The 25664-nt window shown below is 52.5% G+C and overlaps 2 protein-coding genes across 2 annotated transcripts in view; one reads left to right on the top strand and one right to left on the bottom strand.

The window, feature by feature from the left end:
* LOC122385076 (betaine--homocysteine S-methyltransferase 1-like) overlaps positions 1-8514 on the top strand; it is a 36190-nt gene extending 27676 nt beyond the window's left edge. The window contains exons 7-9 of the mRNA XM_043373071.1: positions 2720-2887; positions 3368-3482; positions 7759-8514. Of these exons, the coding sequence (XP_043229006.1) occupies positions 2720-2887; positions 3368-3482; positions 7759-7999 (524 nt within the window). The 3' untranslated portion in view covers positions 8000-8514. The remainder of the gene's footprint in view (positions 1-2719; positions 2888-3367; positions 3483-7758) is intronic.
* A 1204-nt stretch (positions 8515-9718) lies between these two features.
* The window catches only part of LOC122385075 (excitatory amino acid transporter 1-like), a 103101-nt gene continuing 87155 nt past the window's right edge, over positions 9719-25664 (bottom strand). The window contains exons 6-9 of the mRNA XM_043373070.1: positions 17633-17866; positions 16411-16605; positions 15549-15683; positions 9719-11103 (exon numbers count right to left, since the gene is read on the bottom strand). Coding sequence (XP_043229005.1) covers positions 10953-11103; positions 15549-15683; positions 16411-16605; positions 17633-17866 — 715 coding nt within the window. The 3' untranslated portion in view covers positions 9719-10952. The remainder of the gene's footprint in view (positions 11104-15548; positions 15684-16410; positions 16606-17632; positions 17867-25664) is intronic.

The following is a 25664-nucleotide window of genomic DNA, read 5'->3' as shown; positions in this document are numbered from 1 at the left end:
CGCAGCGAGCGAAGTGAGTCTTTTTCAATATAAACGGAAAAATCCCAGTATGAGCGGCCCGGCCCGGCCCGGCCCGGCCCGGCCCGGCCCGGCCTGTAACGCTTTTGATAGGCTTATATCTCAGCAACCGCTGGACCGATTGGCCTGCGGTCTTTGTTGTTGGGTAGCCCCATCCCTTCTACCCCGTAATTGACTACTTTTGATACATCTCAGTGACCGTCGTGGCACGTGCCACGTGAAAAGTCAAGGGTGTTCAAGCTGTTTTGCAAACGTAGTGATTTTGAGAGGCTCATATCTCAGCAGCCGCTTGGGCGATTGAGTTGCGGTAAATTTTATAGGGTAGCTGCATCCCTTCTACCAAAGGTCGCATACTCTTGATCTATGTGAGTGACCCCCTGTGCACGTGCAAAATACAACAATAAGAGGTGCCAAATTTGTTCCCATTTCAGTAACTCGGTAATTACTAGGGCGATTTCGCTGAAACTTGGCATACAGGTAGGCAGCCACCAGGCAATGCATTCCCATGTGTTACGGTTAGGGTGCTACTGCACGTGCGCACGTGCAGGGGGCGTTTCCAGATCTCGAGAACGGCTGGGCCGATTGCGCTCAAATTTGGTGCACGGTTGGGGACCAGTTAGAAGGGTGCCGTGCAAAAGTCATCTTGGATCCCGTTTGCACGTGCGCACGTGCAGAATGCCGCTTCCAGATCTCAGGAACGGCTGGGCCGATTGCGTTCAAATTTGGCACACCGCTAGCGACCAGTTAGAAGGGTGCTTTACGCAAGCCCGTTGGAAGCACCCTCTCGCCCTTCTGCACGTGCAGGGCTCACTATCTCGCTCGCTCGTTCTTCGCCCAAAAGGCGTTTTACTGGTAAATAAGAAAAACACAGTTTGAGGACCGAACTCGGTGAAAAATATTGCGAACCACAATTCATTATCATGATTCATTTTCATGACCGAACCACCACTATAAAAGCACAGCACGGCCGCCAGTTTGGAGGCCTGCGAAATTACTAGGTACTGAACTGGCGCAGATATACGCATCATTGACGCTACGCTTACACGGTCGTTCTTCTGATTTTGTTGTCGTTAGGGAGAGGCAACTTTAGGTATTTCCTATGAAAATATCACGTGGCAATTGGAGGGAGTGACAATTGGACGTAACAATTGACAATTGCAGAAAACATCACGTGACAACAACGTGACAAACGTCATACATTGGACGGAGATTGTGATTCAAGTTGGAGGAATTAGGATAAATGATAACAATAACAAGTCAAATGTATATTTAGACACAAAGCTTTCGGCATGAAAATACCTTGATCACCGCGTTAAACAGAAATGAGGACAGAAATCAGAAATGGTCACCGGCAGCTTGTACACAAATATATAATAGCACTCGAAAAATAGATCAAAATCACGAGATTATCTATCGGGAGGAATTCCTTTGTTGAGCTTCTAGAATCCTAAGGGAAAGCGGGAAATGCCTATGACTATTAAATAAAGGTACCGGTGATGATAAAGTACGAAAAACATTTTGACTTTATAAAATTTGATGAAATGACCTGGGAAAAATATTTTATTACTGGCGGTCAATTCAAAACGTCGCAAAGATTTTAACAGTGAGAACAGTGGTGCGCGATTCAAAGTGCACACATTTCGCTCCTTGAGCGGCGATGACAGGAGAACAGCGTGGAGCTTCGAGGATCGGTCTTCAGTTCCTATACCAGAAAGGTGGGGCCTTTGCAACATCAAACTTCATCAAAATCATGATACTGTCCCTTTAACACTCAATTTGGTTATGGTGTCGTGCTATGCCTGCGAAATGAGCACTTTGAATGTATGTACGTACTACGTACATACCTATAGGGGAGGACCGTCCAGTCCAAGACGTCCCGGATAGTTACAACGCCCCATGCCCTTATTTATGAAACAATCGGTTATTGGATTTTCTGAATCTTACGGGTGAAACAGAACATGCTAAAGCAAATATTGACGAAGCGCCTTATCATTGGGGGAATCTATTGCCAAAAATATGGTTAAAAATATGGTTATAGTATAAGTATATAACCATTGGTTATACATACTTATATGCGATTCCTTAAATATACGTCTGTCATAGAATTACACTGAATCGCTGCTCAGTTATCACTTGGTTCTGAGTCGAGATGTTTCGGTAAACAATACTAGCTCATCAGTCATTTCTCACCAAAAGTACTGCAAAGTCAGTGCTTTTTGTTTGTCAATTGATCAGAATTCAGATATTCCGCTGTTACTACATAAAAGCACGGTAAAATTCCAAAGACATGACAAGATAAGACGGCGCCTGGTTTTTAAGATTCCAATGCCACCTTACATGCCTTACCTAAATGGCCTTAAATACATGCCTTACATTAAGAAATGGTTTTATTGAGATTGAACCATAAACTGTCGTTTGAAATTCTTAAATCATCGATGCCTCGGATAATCGAGTAGCGACCATATCTATTTTCGAAATGCCGCAACGCCAAATCTTTCTGTGATCCATCTTGTCTTGGCACCAAACAGACACGTTCGAAGCATTGGAACGCTGCACAAGCTCATTTCACATGCCTATCAGTTATCAGACCTGTTCGAAATTTAAGATAATAAGGCACGAGCATACATAGTTTGAGACGCCCTCACTACCCCCCCTCGCTGTGTGTGACGTCCCCCCCCCCCCCCCCCGGCCACCGCCGCAGTGGGCACCAACTGTGCCGTGGGGCCGCGCGTCTGTCTGCAAACGCTGCACCGCATGCGGCTAGCGCTGCAGCGGGAGGGCCTGCAGCCGTTCCTGATCGGCCAGCCGATCGGTCTGAGGACGCCCGGCGACGGGCGGACCATGATCGGCCGGCCGTACTGGCCGCTCGGTGAGGGCCGCCGGACAGCCAACGGCTAACCAACACAACCAGCTCCAACACCGGAACCTGCTTACAACTACCAATACCTGAACTCAGTTCATATGTGCTGCATGCTATAGGAGTAACCATCTGAGGGTTGGTGCATATGATTACCTTGTGCTTTGTTGTAATAATTGAATGAGGACTTTACTCCACAAGAAATCGTTCGGGTCGGAGCTTTCGAATTGTATTACAAAGCTTCGTCAGCGTATCGTAATCGGGTTCGGGACCGATACCCCCGAACCCGATTACGATACGCTGACGAAGCTTTGTAATACAATTCGAAAGCTCCGACCCGAACGATTTCTTGTGGAGTAAAGTCCTCATTCAATTATTACATTAGCAAATTCCACATCATGTCCCTTTGTGCTTTGTTGTTGTTGTTTGCTGTTGTTGCTGTTGCCGTTGTTGATTTGCCGGCTGATCGTGACACGGTGACTATGTTTCCAGCCTGTGAGCCGGTAACAATAACGCGATTCGAAGCCAACCTGTTCGCTCGCGAGGCGTACGAGGAGGGCATCCGGTACATCGGCGGCTGCTGCCACTTCCGCTCCTATCACATCAGGCAAGTACTCAGTGTGTCTGTGCCTCGGACAGCGGCCGAGGCGCGGCCGGCTTAGTCGGTCTCTGGTCCGGCCGTCCAGAGTACCTACATGTGGACGAGATATCTATGGGCAGAGCGTGGTAGCACATCAGCGGCGATCACACTTATCACACTTCTTGCGAGTTGTTGAGGGCAATGAAGAAGAGATGTCAGCACAAAAGTAGCGGAGGAAACGACCAAATCATGAAATGAACCAAACATGTAGGACGAAAGCGAAATTCGGGTATGATAAAGCTTTACTTTTTCATTGGCCCGGTGCCATTTGGGGCAAATGCTCGCTGAAAATCGATGAGAGTCTGACGGTTTTCCCAAAGAAAACTTCTTTTATGGGGAAAAGGTTGATTTAAACTGCTCGGCTGGGGATGTGGATTAAAAATCCGAGGAGTTTTTTTTTGGGGGGGAGGGGGAATTTGGAGAAAGATGTCTTAGGCTTCGCCTGCGGTGTCCGAGACTATCTTTCTCGATCCGCCTATGGCTTCTCTCAACCGATTTGTAGACTGGAAACTAACTGTAAAATGCTTTAATTTGTTTTTGCCCTGCTCTTTCCATTGATATGAGTAGTTAACCATAAATTGTCATCATTAACCCGCGCCGGGCCGGTGCTTCGAGACTTCCGCACCGGGCCGGGGGGGGGCTGAACCCCCCTTCTAACTCGGCTTCTGGGCCACGTAGCGACACGTGGTAAGCGGCAATCGAAAGAACGTCCAAAATAAGGACGAAAACACATCGGTAATTTTTTGGGTCAGGTCAAAGGTCAGGTCACCAGAGGTCACCAAAGGTAAAATGTTGGATATTTCAACATTTTGGAATAGGGGAGAGTGGGGTAAGATGCCCAGGGTGGGAAAGACGCCCCACCCCCTCTAGCGGCGAAACAAAGAATTGAACCCGGAAATTAATGTTCTTAGCGTAAAGCGGAAGCCTGCCTTGTTAACTGCACAAAAATTTGCGAAGCTCAGTTGGGCAACGGCTGGCTGGTGAATGCATGTTTTTTATTTGCTGCTTTCGAAAAATATTTTGGTGTCAAAACATTGTAAATATCAAAGAAGGTAGATAATTTTTGCGTCCCTTGCTATAGTCGTGATACATTAACATGCGAGTACTGTGTCCCAAACAGTTTGTTTCAGGGTGTAGTTTTATGGCTAACAAATTGTACTGATTTAATGTTACTTCGGTACCTTGGGGTAAGATGCCCCCTGTCCTGATGAGGAAAGACGCCCCCCCTAAATCCGTAGGCTGTCCTTCAAGCAGCCCGTCAAATCATTTATTACATGCTTGTGATGAAAGACAAAAGCCGTTCTGGGACTATTGGGAGTCCAATACGGTCGGCTGCTCCCCATGCCGGTCTCTCTGCCCACACAGCGACTTTTTGGGCGGCATCTGACTCTGAGAGCCCTCACGACGGCCTCGGTGGGCCCCATTATTGGTTCCAGGGCCCCTCACGACATCCTTTGAGGGCTCCCACGTTGGCTCCACGGGCCGCTCTGGCATCTGAGGTCCCCACGATGGGCTCGAGGGCCCTCAAGCATCATGAAGACCTATAAGGGCTCCACAGTGGTCTCCGAACGCCACCACGGAAGCTTGTTTGGCCGCGCTGGACTATGATGACCCTAACGATGACCTCTGAAGCCCCTTACGACCACTTTTGAGGGCCCTTACGATGACGTTTGGTGTCTACTGCAGGCTCGAAGGGACTACTGATTCGTTCAGGCGATTCACGTGCCCATTTATGTCACTTATAGTGCAGGGGGCATCTTCCCCAACGCCAGGGGGCGTCTTTCCCACCCTGTGGGGTAAGATGCCCCCTTTGACTTCTTCAGGAAAATGCTTAATAGCAAAAACAGTTATCATATTTCAGGCACGAAAGTGTGATATTTTTGGAGAAAAATGATGTCGGCTTCCGTTGAAACTCCAAGTTTTTGCTTTCCGATCGTCATTTTCGAATAATATATGACATAGTAAAACCATGGGCATCTTTCCCCACTCTCCCCTATGCCAACGGCTATCTCAAGAACCGATAGAGCTACAACGCCGCGGGAAAGCGCATTCGATAGCTCTTTTGACGTTCTCTCGCTACATGTCCTCAGATTTGACCTCAGGTCAACGGTTTAGCCTCCAGAGGGCACAAGCTCCAAAATAGCAGTTTTTACGAAAAGTGTTTTCTCGGCAACAACTTTTGACTCAAAAGAGCCATGACATTACTTTTGCCAGCATCGTTTACCTCTCGTCGAGACGCGTCGAATGAACTAAAATTTGACCTTGAAAGGTCAACTTGAAAATTTGACCTCAGGTCAAGGTCATGACCTGACCCGATCCGCAACGACCAACGTCGAGCCAAACACATGTAAGGCGTTTTCATCGCTCTATAGTCCGTTCCATATCAAGCTTGCTGTCGGAGTTTCTTCGGCAGATCGCTCCTCCGCTCAAGAATTTGCGTCGTAAAATGTAAGAGCTGTATGGAGTTCTATAGCCTTGAGCTGTATATACAGAAATCACGCACTGCCTTCAGCAGGGCACTTCCACTGCAAACTTGAAACGGAACAGAGTATAGCGCGCCTCTATCAGAAGTTATTAGCGAAAAAAACTGTTAGATTATGTTCGTGGCCCGAGATGACCTCGGGGACATAACGAGGGGGTCACAGTTGCCATTTTCTGGTTCAGTGTGTCAATTTTACCTGCATCTGGATGTTTGAGAGTGTCTAGAATGGCGTTCGTGCAAAAAAAGACGCTTTTCAATTTTCTCCCATTGATTTATAATGGAGAGGCCGCAAAATTGACCTGACCTTAGGTCACCGATATCAAAATTCTGAGATATGCATTTTATAGATAGGTACTGTTACTTTTATCAATCGCTGAAAGTTTAAAGGCAATCGTTCAGTCGGTGTAGCTATGACGAGCATTCTTATTTTTTTCTGACATGAGGTCACTTGGCGTAACTTGGTGACCTGACCTTAGGCACCCTGGGTCTGAAATTTTCACAATATGTGCGGAAAAGATGCACGAACAGGTGTGCGCCGCCTTTTTTTAGATATCTGCGAAAAACCGCAGGGGGAGGGTGTTCAAACAACCCCCCGGCCCGGCGCGGGTTAAGTTTGTTGATTTCGTCGTTAAAAGCTATTTAGGTATTGTCCAATCCAGCCGCCAGTGACCCGGCTTCCCGTCTCCGCTGACTCGGCCCCGGCAGATGACGGCGGGCGCTACAAAATTCGCTCTCGATACATATTGTTTCCCTGCAATGTCCATCCACCTACATTAGCCCTCGCCCTGGCAGGGCATTTTTCTTAACACGGCCTGGCAGGAGGGGGGGGGTTAATGTGACCCCCCCTCGCGGTTGGCTCCTATGACACCTAGAAACACCAAATTTGGTAGGTAGGTGGGCCCCCTAGAATTTTCGCTAAATATTCGGTCAATATTTAGGGAGATTTTTGGGGAGCTCGACTCGGCTCTTCAAGAGGAACAGAATGATACCAGTTTGAAAGCTTTATCTTTATTACGTGACAAGTTTGGCACAAACGTTATTTGACATCAGTTGACCTCATTGGACCTGACCTTATGGATAAGTACACCAAACAAAAAAGCACCAAGTGACATACTGTTAAATACCTACTAATTATGGCTTCAAAGCACAAAAGTGATAGAACGAAGCTGATATCTCCAGTATTTTCCGAATTGAATATTTTCCTGTAGGCGATTACGACGTAATGACCTCTACCTAACTGACCTCAGGTTAGTGACATAAAAAACGAACTATATGTTATACACTATACAGCTCGGTGAACTTAGCACATCCTGCAAGTTTGAAGGAAATCAGTCCACTCCAAAACAACTGTGAGTTGGACAGGTGCAAAAAGAAAATTGAAATTTGACCATGATCTTGTACCGGTTTCTCTGACCTGGTGACCTGAACCAAGGTCACCCGGACCTGATTTTTTTTGGTCATATGTAAAAAGGTTGCTCCATAGGCTGGGCCAAATTTGGCGGCGCTGCGCACCCCCGTTTTTACGCTGTTTTTGAAAAACCTTAGGGGGAGGTTGAGTCTGCCAGGGCGAGGGTTAACTAGGTGGTGTGTTCAGTGACGGTGCTCTGGACCGGCAGTGTGCTCACTGACTGTGTTCTGGACCGGCAGTGTGTTCAGTGACGGTGCTCTGGACCGGCAGTGTGTTCAGTGACGGTGCTCTGGACCGGCAGTGTGCTCAGTGACACCGGCAGTGTGCTCAATGACGGTGCTCTGGACCGGCAGGGCGATGGCCGAGGAGCTGGCGAAGGAGCGCGGCGGCCGGCAGCCGGAGGCGGCCTCCCGCCTGGGCTGCTGGGGCGGCGGCCTGGACCGTTTCTCGGAGCCGGAGGTGCAGAGCCGCGTGGGCCGCCAGCACTGGGCGCACGTGGCACCCGACCTGCACACGCTCGGCGACCAGTCGCCCGCCCAGCACTTTGCCGACTGGAAGAGCGCGCTCAAGCGCAGCGTCAGCGTGGACTACTGAGGGAGGGTGCGCCGCCGTGCCGCCGCCGTCCGGCCTGCTGCAGCGCGGCGCGGACGGACGTCAGCCGCCGCTGGCGGGCTGTGAGCCTTGGCGTGGGCACCAGGCTCGGGCATGAGCCAGCGGGCACACGCTGGGTGCATAGTTAGACGCATATGGTGCTCGGACGGGGTTCCTTCATTGCTGTGTGATTATCACGGAGGGTTTCAGACGGCAATCATAGCTGATCTTCTGTTTGTCGCCGTGCGACCTGGCTGCCGGATGGTTCAATTTTGAACGCTGTTGGCCTGCAGGCCACCCTGATATATTGTTGCTATGCAATTAGGTAGGTACCTACCCATGGTCGTCGTTCCCTGGAATAGTGGTTTATCGTTCTATGTTGCGTCTAGGTCCGCCCTGGTAACGTGTTAAGCTCAAGTACCTAGTATACGATTGTTGGTAATGAATCATATTACGCACAGATTGTGTCCGCCCCCCCCCCCCTTCCCCACGCCAACAATACACCGGCGAGGAGGAAAGGGAGCGACTTTATCGCCGCTGACGCTTATGCCGGCGGAAACGGAGACACTTCATCGTCCTCGTGTGCCGGGGGGCAGGGAGTGGCGCGACACGGCGGTGCTGGTTGGACGCCCCCTCCCGCCACCGGTGCACTCCCGGGGAGGTGTCGGCTGCACTCCCGGGGAGGTGTCAGTGCGTGGCTGGGTCCATTGCGGCGTGCCCCTGTGCAGGTTCCGCTCGCTGCAGTGACGGGTCACAGATGTCCCCACTGTTGCCGTGTGAACGAGTGGCTGACGCTCCGGGTCCAGTGTCCCCCAGCACCCCAGTCCGGATCCTCCCTACTGCCCAAGGCCCACGCAGGGTGAACCCACCAGTCTGACAAGCAGAGCGCAGTGGAGTCGATCCGAGCTTTTGTGCAGCTGTCCCAGCCGGCAGAAGGAGCTCTGCCAGCCTCTGACATACCGGTCTGTCCGGACCGCCTCTCACGAGTCTCATTTCGGGCGACAGCCGGGCGGTCAAGGTGGTGGGCTGTGAGCGGCACGTGAGCGGCGAGCGGTGAGCTGAGCTGTGGGCGGTGAGCGGTGAGCGGCAGGCTTGGCGTGTGAGCGAATCTGATCCGCCGTTTATTTCCGCCGTCACGCCGCACGAGCACGGAGAGCGCCGCGCGTACCACAAATGCCGCGTCACGACCAGCCGACCACGCACACAGAGGAGCGGCGCCGCCCTTGACGACAAGGCTGTGAGGGTGGGCGCAGCACCGGGGACCGATCATCTAGGCAATAGCCCCCCCCCCCCTACTGCCGCGCAATGCCAACGCAGCCGGGCGGCCCCGCGGTCCAGGCCTTTATAAAAGAGCATGGAAGGGAAATGTCGCAGCGGATAGAACGATCAAAATGAATGGGGAACAATACTGGCTGGGCACTGGTCAACCAAGGTATGGACGAATACGGATGTGACCGCTCCGGCCCCCGTACGTCACAATTGTGCTATGAGCGCGCACCATGAGGGGGGGGGGGCATTGCAGCCGTCCGGGACGGCGTGCCGTGTGCGCGTCTGACCTAGAGGCTCGTGCACAACATCCACAGGGGCGCGGCCGCGGCTTTTGTCATCGGCTGCGGCGCTGGGCCGCACTCTGTGTATGGATTACAGGGAAACGCGCCGGATGGTCATATTACAACTGCACAGCTGGCACGACACCCCACTGAAGTACCTGAAAAGTCACGGTCGCTACGTACAGGTACATTCGTTACGTGTGGCTTACACGCAATGTTAGAAAATACGACCGACGTGCGGGCCCAGGCGGCGGCGCCCGGGGCTCACCGGCCGACGGAAGGGCGGGCACACTTGACGAGACGGCACACCGGGTCACACACGGGCGTCGGAGCTATACCGGGTGCGTTCCACCAGCGGCCGGTAGCGCGGCCGGTCATCACAGCTGGGCTACATCTACACACCGCGGGGTCAGTAGCCAACCACGGCGACGTCCGCTGGGTGCTACACCTACCCCACAGCGGACAATACTGAAACGGACACCGGAACGGCACCCCAACCACAGCAGCGGGAGCGGAACCATCCAGTAGATAATGTTCACTAACACTAGCCCCAGCCGTATCTATTGCCAAGTGAGAGCCTGCTGAGAGTGGCCGGGCCGGGCCGTACGACGCCTGCGTCGACCGTGCCAGCGAGTCTGTCAGGACTCTGGTGGCCTGATGGACTGGCCGAGCCGCCCGCGGGTCGGGTCGGTTAGAGCTCTGATAGACTGGCGGAGCCGCCCGCGCTACAACCGCTCGGAGACTGCCGGCCATAGTTAACCACTAACGACGCCATCGAGCACGCGCCGCCGACAGCAGCGTTCATGGGCACTCATAAACGTCGGATCGGGCCGCCGGAGCGGCGCCATTTCCGCCCAAATTGGACCAGAGTGTGGAACTATTTGTAACACTGCGCGCCGCTCGCGAGAATAACAATAGGCACACTCGCTCTACACAAATAATACATCCAGTTTGAGTATTGGTACCAATGTTCTAACACTACACGGACGCGTGCCGTAGGACGAGTGTCCCTGTAATCTGCATTGATATGGGACTCCCACAACTGAGTCGCTACGGCTCGTAACTCCGCTCAGATCCTGATACCAGCGGCCAGTGAGTGGCGGCCACGACGCGACGCCAACTACAGACCTAATGCGTCCAACTCTGTCGGCCTGGCGCCGCACACAACTCCCTGCCGGCGGCGCAGCCCGGGGCGCACAGTGCAGCAGCCCGGGGCGCACAGTGCAGTCCGGGGCACACAGTGCAGTCCGGGGCACACAGTGCAGCCCCGGGCACACAGTGCAGCCCGGACAAACAGCGCAGCGTGGGCGCACGGCGCAGCGCGGGCAGGTTTTGGCCGCGGCATCAGCTCCGTTCACCGCCCGCCCGCGGTGACCGGTTGTCTGGCCGGACGGTATACCGGCCGCTCACATCTGCGTGGCCTCGATGCCGTTTTCCACCTTGATGACGTCGCCGTCGTGGGCGCCCATCTTCTCGAGCTCGCGCTTGCTCAGGTGGTTGACGATGCCCGCGCCCAGTGAGTCGCCCAGCACGTTGATGGTGGTCCGGAATCGGTCCCTGCCGGAGGACGGTGTCCCAGCCGTCAGACCCAGGCACACGGTCCGAACAGCAGCCAGACAACTCACAGTCTGTCCCCTTCTGCATCACACCATTAACTGTTGTCACTGAACACTACTATTTCATGCATGAAACGTAAAGCGAGCTCCGTTTGATAACTGCAATCGTGACATGATTCATCCTCGAAGCCGCGCACGAACATTAGTAGAACATTGGACGACTATCGAGACAGGCGGCGTCCGTCCCAACCCCCATGTGGGTCCTATACGGATATAGCGCTGAGTTAACCGTCAATGCGCTGCAAATATTGGCGTAGGAATATACCTAGTATATGCGTATATATATACCTACCTGATATAAATGGGAAAGGCAATGGGAACGTGTTGTTTTTATATTAAAATTGGTAACCAATTTTAATATAAAAACAACACGTTCCCATTGCCTTTCCCATTTATATCAATACGTCTATGTAATAATAATATACCTACCTACTTCCACAAAATGGCAGAATTATTTGAATAGCCAAGGTGTGTGCCCAAATGCATAGTTTTGCATCTTACAGGACATTGTCTAGATAGATGGCCTAAAACCGCCCTGAGACATTATGCAAATGGCTATCATTTTTCCGTCTCACTGGCGAAATATGGCGTCTTTGGCAGTGATCTGTGCGCTGGGTCGGGAGAAATCGAGGCTCGGCTCTAAAACTGATACATGGCCGCCCGGTGTCATTGTGGTCGATCGCTCATCGCGGTTCCTGGCGCCCGGCGCCCACCGCCCTCCCCCGGCGCCCACCGCCCTCCTCCCCCCCCCCAGAAAAGCGCATTCGATAGCCCTTTTACAGACGTTTCTGAATAATAGTCTCAGATTTGACCTCAGGTCAACGGTTTGGCCTCCAGAGGGAAAAACTGTAAAAATAGCAATTTCCACGAGAAATGTTTTTCGGCCATAACTTTTTATTCAAAAGAGCCACGATATTACTTTTGGCGGCATCATGTTCCTCTCGTCGGGAAGCGTCAAATGAATTATTTGTTGACCTTGAAAGGTCATTTTGAAAATTTGACCTCGGGTCAAGGTCATGACCTGACCGGAAAGTGGTATGTTGCATATCAGTCGATCCGTAACGTCAAGCTGAACACAGCTGACGTGTTTTCACCGCTCTAGCACGTCTCTATCAAAAGCTGTAGCAAAAAAAAAAAAAACTGCTGCTGACCGTTCATGACCTGAGATGACCTCCGGGGCATATGTACAGAGGGGTCACAGGTGCATTTCTTCGATTCAGTATGTCATTTTACCAATGAAACAATGTTTGAGAACGTTCTGAACGACATTTGTCCAAAAGAGGCGGATTTCAATTTTCTCCCATGGACTAATGGAGAGGTCTCAAAATTGACCTGACCTTAGGTGACAGATAAAAAAAAATTGACATAAACAGTTTATACATATTGTTACTCCTATCAATCGCTGAAAGTTTCAAAGTGATCGTTCAGTCAGTTTAGCTATAGCGGACCTTCAAACTTTTTTCTGAGGTAAGGTCACTTGACGTGACCTGGTGACTTGACCTTGAACGATCCAAGTCTGAAATTTTCACATGAGTGGAAAGGATGTATGAATAGGTGTGCCGCGCCGCCGTTTTTTTAATATTCGCGAAAAACCTTAGGGAGAGGGCGTAAAAACGCCCCCCCCCCCAGCACGGCGCGGGTTACAGTTAGGTACCCCCTTTCTCGCCGACACGCAGCCCGCCATCAGCCATCATCAGCTCGCCTGAGTATGTGTTGGAGAGCACCAACCACTCCCTGACTTGTTGGGCAGGCTGCAAAGGCTGGCCCATTTTCAGCTCTGCCAGGGATTTCCGCTGTTTCCTTGTTATCTCTGTCATGGCGACGTCCACAAACCAGTAGTCTAGGCAGGGCAGATCAGGGGATTTCGATACCCTGCTGACCCTGGTGGCGAGTCTGATTCGCTGCTTTTTTCTCCCTGGAGACTGCCTCTTCAGTGGACTGCATCCAAGCTTGATATGGGCCGGGCCGTTTGAAGGTTATGTATGGCGTTAAACTTCTTGGAGCTACATTTTACGTCTTTCTAATGTTTCTCCTCACGATCGTCATGTTTCGAACTGCCCCATACTCAGGCATCGGAAGGATTGTGATTGCAGGATTGCAAAATCCTGATTGCATTCCTTTTTGGTGGATTGCACCTGGATTTGAAATCCATTCCAAAAAACAGGATTTGATTGCGGATTGGATTGCATCATACTTCCAATTTTTGCAATCCAATCCGTATTGTGTTTGATTAGTGCTTTGAAATGGTTTGTTGCGATTGAAAATTATGAGATCGGCTTCATCGGCTTAATGTACTTTGCTATCAAGGGCTTTACATCGAAACTTGAAATAATTTAAACGCTTTTAATTTAAACGCTCAAAATAATATAGGTACGCTGATGAACTACATAGGAAGGGCAAAATTACGTATTTGAGGGCGAGTTTTAAAAATATAAAACACTGGTTGGTAGAGGTTTAAATGTGGGGGTGTTTGAGGCAAAAAATATTTCCCATAAAATACCTGTGCTTTAGATAGGAATTACTCGCAAGACTAGGTACTAGAAATGGGTGATTTGGGGATGGAGGCACGGCCCTATGCCCCCCTCCCTCCCCCAGATCCACTAGTGCACATAATAATACAACAGGATTGCAAAAAAGGATTGCGGATTTGATCACAATCCAAGTGAAAAAAGGGGATTGCGGGTAGGAATGCAATCCACTTCGGCACTAGGAATGTGGATTGGGAATGCAATCCTTTCATAAAGGATTTTACCGATGCCTGCCCATACTCCATTATCACCCACTCGTATTGTTCTTTATTGAACGGCAATGGACTGGGCGAGCCCGTTTGGTTGGGCATTTTCAGACCCCCCGTGGGGTCAAGACCGTCGGTAAAAACGGACCAGTCATGATACCATACAAAATGTTCCAGATGCATTCGACACGTGCATTGTTTTTGTCCACGCGTTTTTCGATTTTAAGACCACCATTGATGTTTACTTTTTACCAGTTGAAAAACTCACCCTGTATAGTAAGCAGATTTGGAAAACTGATTTTTGCCAGAACGATCCAAATTTAATTACAAATCAAATGGCGATGCAAAATCCTTAACATGACCGTTATTCTTCCATTTCTTTGCAGCTAAAACAATATAAAATAGCTCCACCCTAGGGGACTATTTTATAAAGGCTTCTCCTAACAAACTAACTTTCATCACTGTCACTAGCTGCACCAAAATGCGCCTACCTGAAAGGTGTTATTGCAAACAACGTTTTTGCGATTTAGGTATATGCTATAAGAAATATGAACCATTTTTGAACCCCCTTTTTTAAATAGAACTCATCAGCCATCCCTTTAACGTCTCTTCTGGACCGCAATGGACAACAAATCCTACCTAGCTGCTAGGTAGGCACATGTAAGAGAAATAAATAAAACTCAATTTCCAATGCCAGTAAGATCAGGTAGGTGAAACTCGGTTAACCTATGATGATTTTTAGAGACCTGACCTTTGACGTGGTAAAACAGGCACATTCTCACATAGTATTATCCGCATCTGTGTTGACTGATTATGCATCCTGAGCTCGGCAACACAGTTAGCAATAACGTGTTCCGATAGCTGCCAATGGCGCAGCGGCAGGGGGGGGGGGGACACGTCTGCCACCATTAGGTACTAGGCCGGATCACTGGCCGCTCGTAATCCCTGGAACACGCACCGGCAAACAGCGCGTCTCTGTCCAGCCGCTGGTCAATGCCCGATCGGCTCCGCGTCTCTGTCCAGCCGCTGGTCAATGCCCGATCGGCTCCACGTCTCTGTCCAGCCGCTGGTCAATGCCCGATCGGCTAATCAGACATTTCTCAAAATAAGGGTATTCCGCCCTCCGGTCTCTAGCCGTGGTTTCCATGGCAACACGCACAGTCACCGCCATCGAGAACGTCAAACCTTGTGGCCAGGGGCTCGGGAATTACGTTCAGACTGGGGGGGGGGGGGGGCACACCATAATAGAGATCAACCTAGGGTACCCCCAAATCTAGTTTTCTCACCGGTTTTAGGCCACTTATTTTTCATTCCTTGGCTTTTTCAACAAAAAGAAAAAAAGCAAAAAAGTGTGGCATTCCGTCTCAAAGCTGTGGGGGCATCGCCCCCACGGCCCCAGAGTTGGGTTGGGGGGGCAAGCTGCCCCCACTGCCCCCCCCCGGCTCCCGCGCCTATGCTTGTGGCGGTGCCAGCCGCGAGACAGATGCTGATTGGCGCCGCGCCGGCCGGCACGGTCCGTCCTCACCGAGACCATACATCGCTCGCCGTGTCACCGGAACACGGAGAGTCCATAGGCGCGGCTGACGGCGCCATTCACCACCCGTGCCCACCCAGCTGGCCGGTGGCGCTGGCCGCGCTGCCGGCCGACTCACAGCAGCCAGTCGACGGCCAGGATGAGCGACACGTCGCCGGCGGGCAGTCCGACCGTGTCCAGGACCATCACCATGGTGACCAGACCCGCCTGCGGGATGCCGGCCGCGCCGATACTGGCCGCCGTCGCCGTGATGCTGCAACAGAGGCACGCGTCAGCCGCCGACACACAACACCGGCACACAGTGTACGGCACACAACACCGGCACATGGTGTACGGCTCACAACACCGGCACACAGTGTACGGCTCACAACACCGGCACACAGTGTACGGCACACAACATCGGCACATGGTGTAAGGCTCACAACACCGGCACACAGTGTACGGCACACAACACCGGCACATGGTGTAAGGCTCACGTGTGTGTAAGACCAACTGTGTGTGTGGATGTCAGACAGGAAGCATTTCCAAATCGTTATAAGTTGTAATGGTCGAGTGTGCAAATCATAACTAGAGAAACTGCGGTCCAATAGATGATGGATAGAAGAGCCAAGGTAGCATAAATGATAGCTAAGCAAGGCTGCAGCTGCAGACAAATTTATAAATAATGTTAATGTAGGATGGATGGCCCGAGTGAAGGTATGCATGAAAACAACCATAAGGAGCAGTATCATGAGCAGTATCCGATGTGAGCAGTGTCTCTTGAGCATCAATGCCCAATGGAGTGTGGAGTATTGGTTACAAGTATCGATATGTAGTAACACATCGATCACAATAGGTACTGCAAAAGGGCGTCACTCCCACACCGAGTCGAGCCCCCTCTTCCCGGCGTCAGGACCTAGCAGTAGCCAGCCCGCGTGTCAGCGCCGTCACCCTCACCTGATGGCAGTAGCCAGCCCGCGTGTCAGCGCCGTCACTCTCACCTGATGGCGATGATCTGGCCGAGCCCGAGCGTGACGCCGCGCACCTGGGCGATGAAGATGGCCGCCACGGCCTCGTACAGCGCCGTGCCGTCCATGTTGATGGTGGCGCCGATGGGCAGCACGAACCGGGCGATGCGCGGGTCGACGCCGTTCTTCTCCTCCAGCGCGGCGATTGTCAGTGGCAGCGTGGCCGAGCTGGGGAGCGGGCGGGACACTATCAGAGCTGGGGAGCGGGCGGGGCACAGGTCAGGTCACAGAGCTAGGGAGCGGGCGGGACACAGGTCAGGTCACAGAGCTGGGGAGCGGGCGGGACACAGGTCAGGTCACAGAGCTGGGGAGCGGGCGGGACGCAGGTCAGGTCACAGAGCTGGGGAGCGGGTGGGACACAGGTCAGGTCACAGAGCTGGGGAGCGGGCGGGACACAGGTCAGGTCACAGAGCTGGGGAGCGGGCGGGACACAGATCAGGTCACAGAGCTGAGGAGCGGGCGGGACACAGGTCAGGTCACAGAGCTGGGGAGCGGGCGGGACACAGGTCAGGTCACAGAGCTGGGGAGCGGGCGGGACGCAAGTCAGGTCACAGAGCTGGGGAGCGGGCGGGACACAGGTCAGGTCACAGAGCTGGGGAGCGGGCGGGACGCAAGTCAGGTCACAGAGCTGGGGAGCGGGCGGGGCACAGGTCAGGTCACAGACCTGGGGAGCGGGCGGGACACAGGTCAGGTCACAGAGCTGGGGAGCGGGCGGGACACGGGTCAGGTCACAGAGCTGGGGAGCGGGCGGGACACAGGTCAGGTCACAGAGCTGGGGAGCGGGCGGGGCACAGGTCAGGTCACAGAGCTAGGGAGCGGGCGGGACACAGGTCAGGTCACAGAGCTGGGGAGCGGGCGGGACACAGGTCAGGTCACAGAGCTGGGGAGCGGGCGGGACGCAAGTCAGGTCACAGAGCTGGGGAGCGGGCGGGACACAGGTCAGGTCACAGTGCTGGGGAGCGGGCGGGACACAGGTCAGGTCACAGAGCTAGGGAGTGGGCGGGACGCAGGTCAGGTCACAGAGCTGGGGAGCGGGCGGGACGCAGGTCAGGTCACAGAGCCGGGGAGCCGTGCACAGTATAGGCCAGGTCACAGAGCTGGGGAGCCGTGCAGGGCACAGGCCAGGTCACAGAGCTGGGGAGCCGTGCAGGGCACAGGCCAGGTCACGGAGCTGGGCACAGGTCAGGCCACTGACCTGGAGGAGGTGCCGAAGGCGGTGGCCAGCGGCTGGACGATGTTGGCCACGAATCCGAACGGCAGCTTGCGCACCACGAGCGTGTAGAGCAGCAGCAGCACGACAAAGCCGTGCACGGTCAGCCCGATGAGCACGGTCAGAAAGTACATTCCCAGCTGGCCGAGCAGCACCGAGAACGACTCCAGCTCCAGAATCTTGGCCGCGATCAGGAAGCACACGCCGACAGGGGAGAGCCTGCGGCAGACGGTGGCCACAGGTCAGCAGCAGCCACAGGTCAGCAGCGGCCCGGAACAGCAGCAGCCAGAGGTCAGCAGCGGCCCGGGTCAGCAGCGGCCAGAGGTCAGCGGTCAGACGGGGTCGGGTCAGAGGTCAGACGGGGTCGGCTCAGCGGTCAGACGGGGTCGGGTCAGCGGTCAGACGGGGTCGGGGTGCGGCCTCTACAGGACATCCTTTCGACGCTACAAGAATGATCCCCGGGGATATAATGTCAATCAGACGGTTTGAGTCGCGGTCAAGCAAATTTGTCGCGGTCGCGGTCAAGCAGATTTTTGCCCCTGCAGGCTTACCCAACCTGACCTAACCTGACCTAATCTAACCCAAATTCACCTAACCTAGCCCATGAGATTATTATTATTATTATTATTATTATTATTATTTCATATTCCCACTAACCACCATTCGGTGGGCATTACAGAGGGAAACACATTGACACACATAAACAATATACATACAATACAGGCAGCGCAGTGCCCTGTCATTCATAAGCACGTACAACGAAATCAAAATGCAGAACAAAAGCGATTTTCTATAACAAAAAGTTTGATGAGACAGCGAAGCCTCATGAGTAACCGGCAATTATTACAACGAACAATGTGATATCACCGGAACAACACAACATACATATGCATAATTTTACCGCGTGATTTTCCAAAATATATTTCACAAAATCAGCTTTCGAATAGTTTCGGACATGAATGGGCAAGCTATTCCATAGTTTTGCACCACTGTAAGAGAAGGACGCTTTCTTCATTTCAGTCCTAGGTATAACTAGGTCAAGATTGCCTGATTGTCTTGTTTGTCGGTCTGACCGTCTCTCTTTAAAGGTAGTGTGCCAGCTTTCCTGGACCGTATGGAGTTAATGGCCCAGATAAGGAGAACCGGATTTTTAGAACTTATCCATTCCTTAAAAACTCATGGAAACGTCTTAAATTCTTCAAATTTTGAGTACCCCAGTGCGAAATTCGCCCCGACGGGTTGTCGGTCGTACCCCAACCACATTTCACACCACTATGAACAATAAATGCACACACTGAAATCGCTATTACCGACACGGGCGTATAGGAACGTCATGAAAAGTGGGTGGGCCACCCTGTCAAGGGGCCTCCTTTTCCAGGGGGCCTCCTATTTTCAGGGGCCTCCAACTTTTGCCTCGTCCTGCTGGCTTTCAAGTATGACCTCCAAATCTAGCTTCTGAGATCGGGCAGATGTACCCAGGGGCGTAACCGCTTAAGCGAACAGTGCAGAAAGTCCGCACCATTTTTAAAACTTATTCCCCCTCCGATTTTTTTTAGAATGTATTTGCCGCAAACGGCGCATGAACCCTGAAAACCCTTACACAAATGTCTTCCTCGTTTCCCAGGTGCCCCCATTAGCTTCATAGGCGCCCTCTTTGGCATATAAGCGCCCTATGTATAGTCATCAGAGACATCCCTATATGTCCCACAGTCGCCCCATTGTCGCATACAATGTGCGCTGATCATAGGTGTCTCTCTTTTATGGACACTTGAAGGCACCTCTCTTTGCCATGCCGGCGCCCCTGTTTCTTATGAATGCACCCCCATTGGCATTGATCAATTGCATTTTGCAGACCTCTATTGCATGTGGACGCCCATATATGTAGGCCTCAGAGGCGCCCCTCTTTCGCATTGAGGCGCCCCTATGGGCTTCATAGGCGCCCCTCTATTGCACGTAGGTGCCCTACTGTCTCAGAACCGCTCCCCTTTGGCATGGAGACGCCCATCTTTCGTACGGAGGAGCCGCTGTGGTTCTTAGAGACGGCATGGTGCTCCCAGACGCAGATGGGGCTCTCGGAGTCGACAGTGTGGGACCTTCAGTCGCTGATGGGTGCCCGCCAGATGTGGACCCTCGGAGACGCCGGTATGGGGCCCTCAGAGATGCCGATATGGGCCCTCAGAGATGCCGGTATGTGGCCCTTAGAGACACCGGTGTGGAACCCTCAGATACTTCAGTGTGAAGCCCTTACAATTGCTGGTGTGGAGCTATGAATGCGCTGGCTTAAATCCCTCAGAGGCCGGTACATGGACATAAGAGCTCAGTGAGAGCTTGTGTGGTGCCTTCAGTGGCCTTGTGGAGCCGTTAGACATCAACATGGTGCTCTCAGGAGCCGGTGAGTCCTCAGAGTCACCGGTGTGGGGCCTTCCGAGCTCCAAGATACTGGTCTGGGGCCCTCAGAGGTGTCGGGGTGGGTCCTTCAGATGTACCTATAGAGCCTTGAGATGCACAGGTGTGGTGGCCCACAGAGGCGCCGGTGTGGGGCCCCCAGAGCAACCGATATAGGGCCCTAAGAGACACTAGTATGACCCTCAAAGGCGCCGCTGTGTGGCGCTCATAAACACTGGTGTGGAGCCATCACAGGCGGGTGGAGCCGCTAGAGGCCGGAAAGGGCCCTTAGATGCCTACAAGGAGCCTTCAGAAGCCGGCGTGGCACGTGGGGATAAGCGTGTCTACTTAGGAGCCCTTGAGGTGCTCTCGTGAGCTCTGTGGGGCCCTACCGAGCCGAAATATGGCCACGGCCAGTTGCCGCCGCATGGCTCTTCGGACTATCATTCTCAGGGGCCTCATCTGCCTAGTTTGAATAGAAGGGCCTCTCAGACCATCAGCCTCATGGGCCTCCTCTGGCTAGTATAAATAGAAGGGCCTGTTAGATCATCAATCCTAGGGGCCTCCTCTGGTTAGTATAAATAGAAGAGCCTCTCAGACCATTAATCTCAGGGGGCTCCTGTGGACAGTATAAATAAAAGGGCCTCTCAGACCATCAGTCTCGGGGGCCTCCCTAGAAAAGTGTAAATGTGGATAGAGGGCCCCCTCAGATTCATTAGGAGTGGACCTCTCTGACCTCCCAGGGCTGAGGGCCCTCCCAGATCACCGGTTTCAGGGGCCACCAGTGGCCAGTTATATGAACAGAAGGGCCTCACAGCCATCAGCCTCGGGGGCCTCTTCTGACTGGTGTGAATATGAGGGCCTCTCATACCATCAGTCTCAGGGGCCTCCTCTGCCTAGTGTGATTATAAGGGCTTTCCAGGCCATCAGTCTCAGGGGACTCTTCTGACTGGTGCCGGATTGAGGGACCTCCCGGACCGAAAGTTTTGGGTGTCTCCTGTGGCCAGTATAAATAGAAGGGCCTCTCAGTCCATCAGTATCATGTGCCTCTTCTGCCTGGTGTGATTATAAGGGCCCCTCAGGTCATCAGTTTCAGGGGCCTCCTGGCTGACTACTGTGTAGATGGATAGGCCTCCCAGACCATCAGTCTCAGGGGCTTCTTATAACTATTGAGGATAGAGGGGCCTCCTCTGACTAGTGAGCAGTGGCGGCGGAATAGAGGGTGCAGGGGGTGCAGCTGCACCCCCATCGAAAAGCATGGGGGTGCAAACATATCTTTTTGCACCCCCAAAATCCGTTCAAGGAGCCCGTCGCACCATCCTATACATTTCTCCTGAAAACCAGTGATCGGGAAACGAACACTGATGTGGAATCATCCGGGATGTCCAATTATGGTCAGGAACGCCCCATGCTAGTCTTTGGGGCCCCCACACCGGCTAGAAGTGTCCCGACTCCGAGCCGCGTTTGGTGCTCCACGCGGCATCTGAGGCCCATGATGGCCTCAGAGGGCCCTTTTATGACGATCTCTGAGGGCTCCCACTTGAGGGCTTTGTCCCCTTGGGCCCTATAACGGTCACTAAGGGCCCTCATGACGACCGCTGAGGGTCCCACAGAGACTCCAGGGCCCCAAGGAGACTCCAGGGGCCACACTGGCCTCTGAGGGCCCCTATGACGGCCTCTGAGGGCCCTTACGATGATCTCTGAGGGCTCTCACGACGAACTCTGTCCCCTGGGGCCCTATAACGACCACTAAGGGCCCTCAGGACGACCGCTGAGGGTCCTACAGGACTCCAGGGGCCCCACTGGCCTCTGAGGGCCTCTACGACGGTCTCTGAGGGCCCTTGTGACGGCCCTAGACCCAAATCAAGTCTGACGGCCCATTTGACTTCAGAAGACCCATAAAGACCCTCAATATGGCCAAGGACCCTCATGACGACCTCTGGTGATCCTCTCGAAGGCATCTAAAGGCCCTCACAACAACTTCTGAGAACCCCAGGACGGTCCCTGAGGGGCTGAGGGCTCTGACGACGACCTCTCTGGGCCCTCACGATGGTCTCTAAGACCCAGCGCAAGCTCCAAAGGCCCACACTGCCTGGCGTCTGAGGGCCCCACGACGGCCTCTGAGGGCCTCGACGCAGGCAGGCTCCAGGGGCCATGCTGACCTCTGAGGGCCCTCTTGACGGCTTCTAGGGCCTAACGAAGGTTTCAAGGGCCAACGCTGGCCTCTGAAGAACCCTACGACGGCCTCGGAGGGTCTCAACTCAACGCAGGCAGGTGCCAGGAGACATACTGGCTTCTGAGGAACCCGCAGAGTTCAGATTCAGATGATCCAACGACCTTTGTGGACCTTACGAAATACGAAGGTCTCCGAGAGCTCACGCAGGCTCCTGGAATTCCACACTGATTCTCAGGCCCCATGTCGGCTTGTTGAGGCACTTTATCTGCTCTTGGTGCCCCGTCGCCGACCTCTGAGAGTCTCAATGTCAGAACTTATGGGGCCATGGGCCCTACACCGGCTTTTATGGCCCCTACATCGACTCTTGGGACTCATGACCCATGAAATGTGGGTCTAAGCGGCTTCTAAGAAGTAAGAATCCCCATGCTGGTTCTAGTGGCTGCCAGCCGAATATTAGGTTAGGGCTCACACGCGAGCTCCTGGGACCCCGTGCATACCCCAGGGGTTACCTGCCTCTAAGACCCCACACATACTTTTGGGGCTCAAACGCTTGCCCCTGAAGGCCCCACTGAGACCCCCTTCCTCTATTCAGTCCTCCATACCAGCTCTTTAGGCTAAACATCGGCTCCTGTGGCCTCCATCCAGGCTTTGGAGGGCCTCCATATACAGGCTTTTTGGGGGTCCGATGCCGGTTTCTGAGAGCCCTCAAAAGACTTTCGAGCCTATACTGCCTTCTGAAACCTTTCAGCAACTTTCAAGGGACTGACCCTGATCGGAGGGCTCATTCAGTCTGGGCCCTGGGGAGTCATGTAGTTCTCTGAAGGAGTTTCTATGTGGTCGGTTTCCAAGGGGCTTCTAAACACGGTCTTCTTGGAACGGTCTCGTAGGGCCCTCAATGGTCCACTGCGGATCCAGAAAAAGTGGTATGAGACGCTGCGGGTGGTGGCTAGACTAAAAGATTAGCCGATAAAAACTAGCTGCATTTGCTTCTTTTTGCTTTCATTATTTGAGACAGGTAGGTACACTGCAATTTCAAACCTTTTACAGAACTTGTGTGTATGTGGAGTTTTCCAAACTCTTCGTTTTTCATAAAGAGTCAATAAAAATCACTAAAAAAAACTGAAGGGGGCCCAAAACTTCCAGAGGGGCCCCTTGAGAAAACTTTGCACCCCCATCCAAAATTACCTTCCGCCGCCACTGCTAGTGAGGGTAGGGGGCCTCGGCTAGACCGCCAGTGTCAGGGGCCTAAATTTATTCTGACTAGTGTGGATGGAGGGGTCTCCCAGACCACCAGTCTCAGACCTCTGACTAGTGTGGATAGAGGGGCCTCCCCAGACCAGTGTGGATATTGGGGCCTCCTCAGATCCACTAGGGCCTCTCAGGCCATCAGTCTCAGGGGCTTCGACTGACAAGTATGAACAGAGGGCCTCCTTGGGGCTTGGATCCATCACGCCCCCTTGGAGTCCGTGCGTAGGGATTCGTGGAACTTATTTTTACCGAGTTTGTTTATTCTGGAAGGTGACGACGTCCTCTCAAATCGAGAAGAGGGGCCTCGAGTAAAAAGTGGGTGGGCCAAAACACATGGTTGGCCCCCCCCCCACCTCGAAAAGTGGGTGGGCACTTGCCCACCTGCCCCCCCCCCCTGTTCCTACAACTATGTATGCTCATCCAATCAAGTTTCGATAAACCCGTTCATCATCATCTCCTGCGGTTTCGAACACGCCTGTTAGGTGGTGCGGTAGACCGCGCCCAAAGCCAGGTCCCCGGTAACGTGAGGTAGCCGAGTCGGGGCAGCGTGCGCTGACCCAAGCCGGGGCCGCGCGTCCTCCCGGTGTCATGTGATAGCCCGGGGCTGCCCGCGGGGATGCGGTAGACCGCGCCCAAAGCTGCGGCCCCGGCTTGGGTCAGCGCACGCTGCCCCGACTCGGCTACCTCACGTTACCGGGGCCCTGGCTTTGGGCGCGGCTTCTGCTCATACTTTGTGGTGCGGTGGTGGTGCGTCGGGCCGCGCGCTCTGACTTCGGCCAAGAAAAATGCGTTAGCTGATCATTGTCATTTCTGCCACTTGTGTGTGGTGAAATGGGGTCATAACTTAACCCGCGCCCCGCTGGGCTATTCAGCCATACGCGCCCTGCTGGGAGGGGGGGGGGGGCAGATTCTGCCCCCCCCCCTGTCTAACTTCCGAACCGATGGTCGTAGAAAGACGGGGAAAACGGCAATCGAAAGCTCTCAACAAGGCGGATCTTAAGAGCCCATTTTTTTGCTTAAGTAGGTCAGAGGTCAGGTCAAGGTCAGGTCAAGTGTACAAAATGCAAGTTTCTACAGTATCGGCCTTGCACCGTAGTTGCCGAAGAATGGACTGAGACTGATTGCCCAAAACGTGTTCTTAGACTACCAAGACAATATTCGTTGCATACAATGTCATTCAAAGGTCAAGGTCAAGGTCAAGGTCAAGGTCAGGTCAGGTCAGGTCAGGTCACCAAAAACAAAATATAGTAAAGGGCATGTGCGACACATGTTTTATGGGTCATTTTACTCATAGAATTCAATAGGCACACTCAATAAGTGATATGGACCACCTCTGGATGAATTTCAGGTCGAGGTCAGGTTAAGGTCAGGTCAAGTGAGGTCAAATTTTGAAGTTGGTTTTTAAGGCCTAAAAAGGTGTCTATCTGATGCAGTTTTTCACGGCGAATCGAATGGTGCTATTTTTGTTTCCGTACGAGGTCTAGAACTTCCAAAAAAATCATTTTTCAAAATTTTTGTGTGTCGTGACGTCATAAAATTTTGAATAACTCCCACATTTTTGAACCGATTCTTCTAAAAATTGGTATGTAGGTGCACATAGACCACTTCTCTGACATATATTCCGGTTTTTTCGATACACTCAAAATTTTGAATTTTATTATTATTTTCCAAAAAAACTCAGTTTAAAAAAAAAATTGTGCCAAAATCCAAAATTTTCAAAAAACCGAGATAGCCATTTGATAGACAAAGTGGAATCACGCATAACCTTTTTTGTTACGTCTTGATTCCTTTAAAAATGAAGATGTTAGCGGCGTTTGAAATTTTGCCGTTTTTGAGGCGAAAATGGCGAACATGACGTCACTAAAACGTCAATTTCTCAAAAAATTTCCGACGGATTTCGCTCAAATTTTCAGGGAACGTGTCAAATTGATGTATGATAAGGTACCGAAAGTTTGACGTCGCTGGCGTAACGCGTTTAGAAGTTATTGGCGAAAAACGGGAGGGGGGCAGATTCTGCCTCCCCCCCCCCCCAGCGGGGCGCGGGTTAAGACTTAAGAGACGGTTTTTTCATATCAATTATTTTACATAAAATCATATTTCAAACCACAAATAATGTTCGACAGCCAAATAAAAGAAACAATACCAATACAGGCTTACAGTTTAAGGCTCGACATTATGTTGTCTACGATTAGACAGCTGATAACTCAT

Source organism: Amphibalanus amphitrite, unplaced genomic scaffold, assembly GCF_019059575.1.
Source record: "Amphibalanus amphitrite isolate SeventyFive unplaced genomic scaffold, NRLGWU_Aamphi_draft 000207F_arrow, whole genome shotgun sequence".
Classification (NCBI taxonomy): domain Eukaryota; kingdom Metazoa; phylum Arthropoda; class Thecostraca; order Balanomorpha; family Balanidae; genus Amphibalanus; species Amphibalanus amphitrite.
This window is presented reverse-complemented; position numbering and strand designations above follow the sequence as displayed.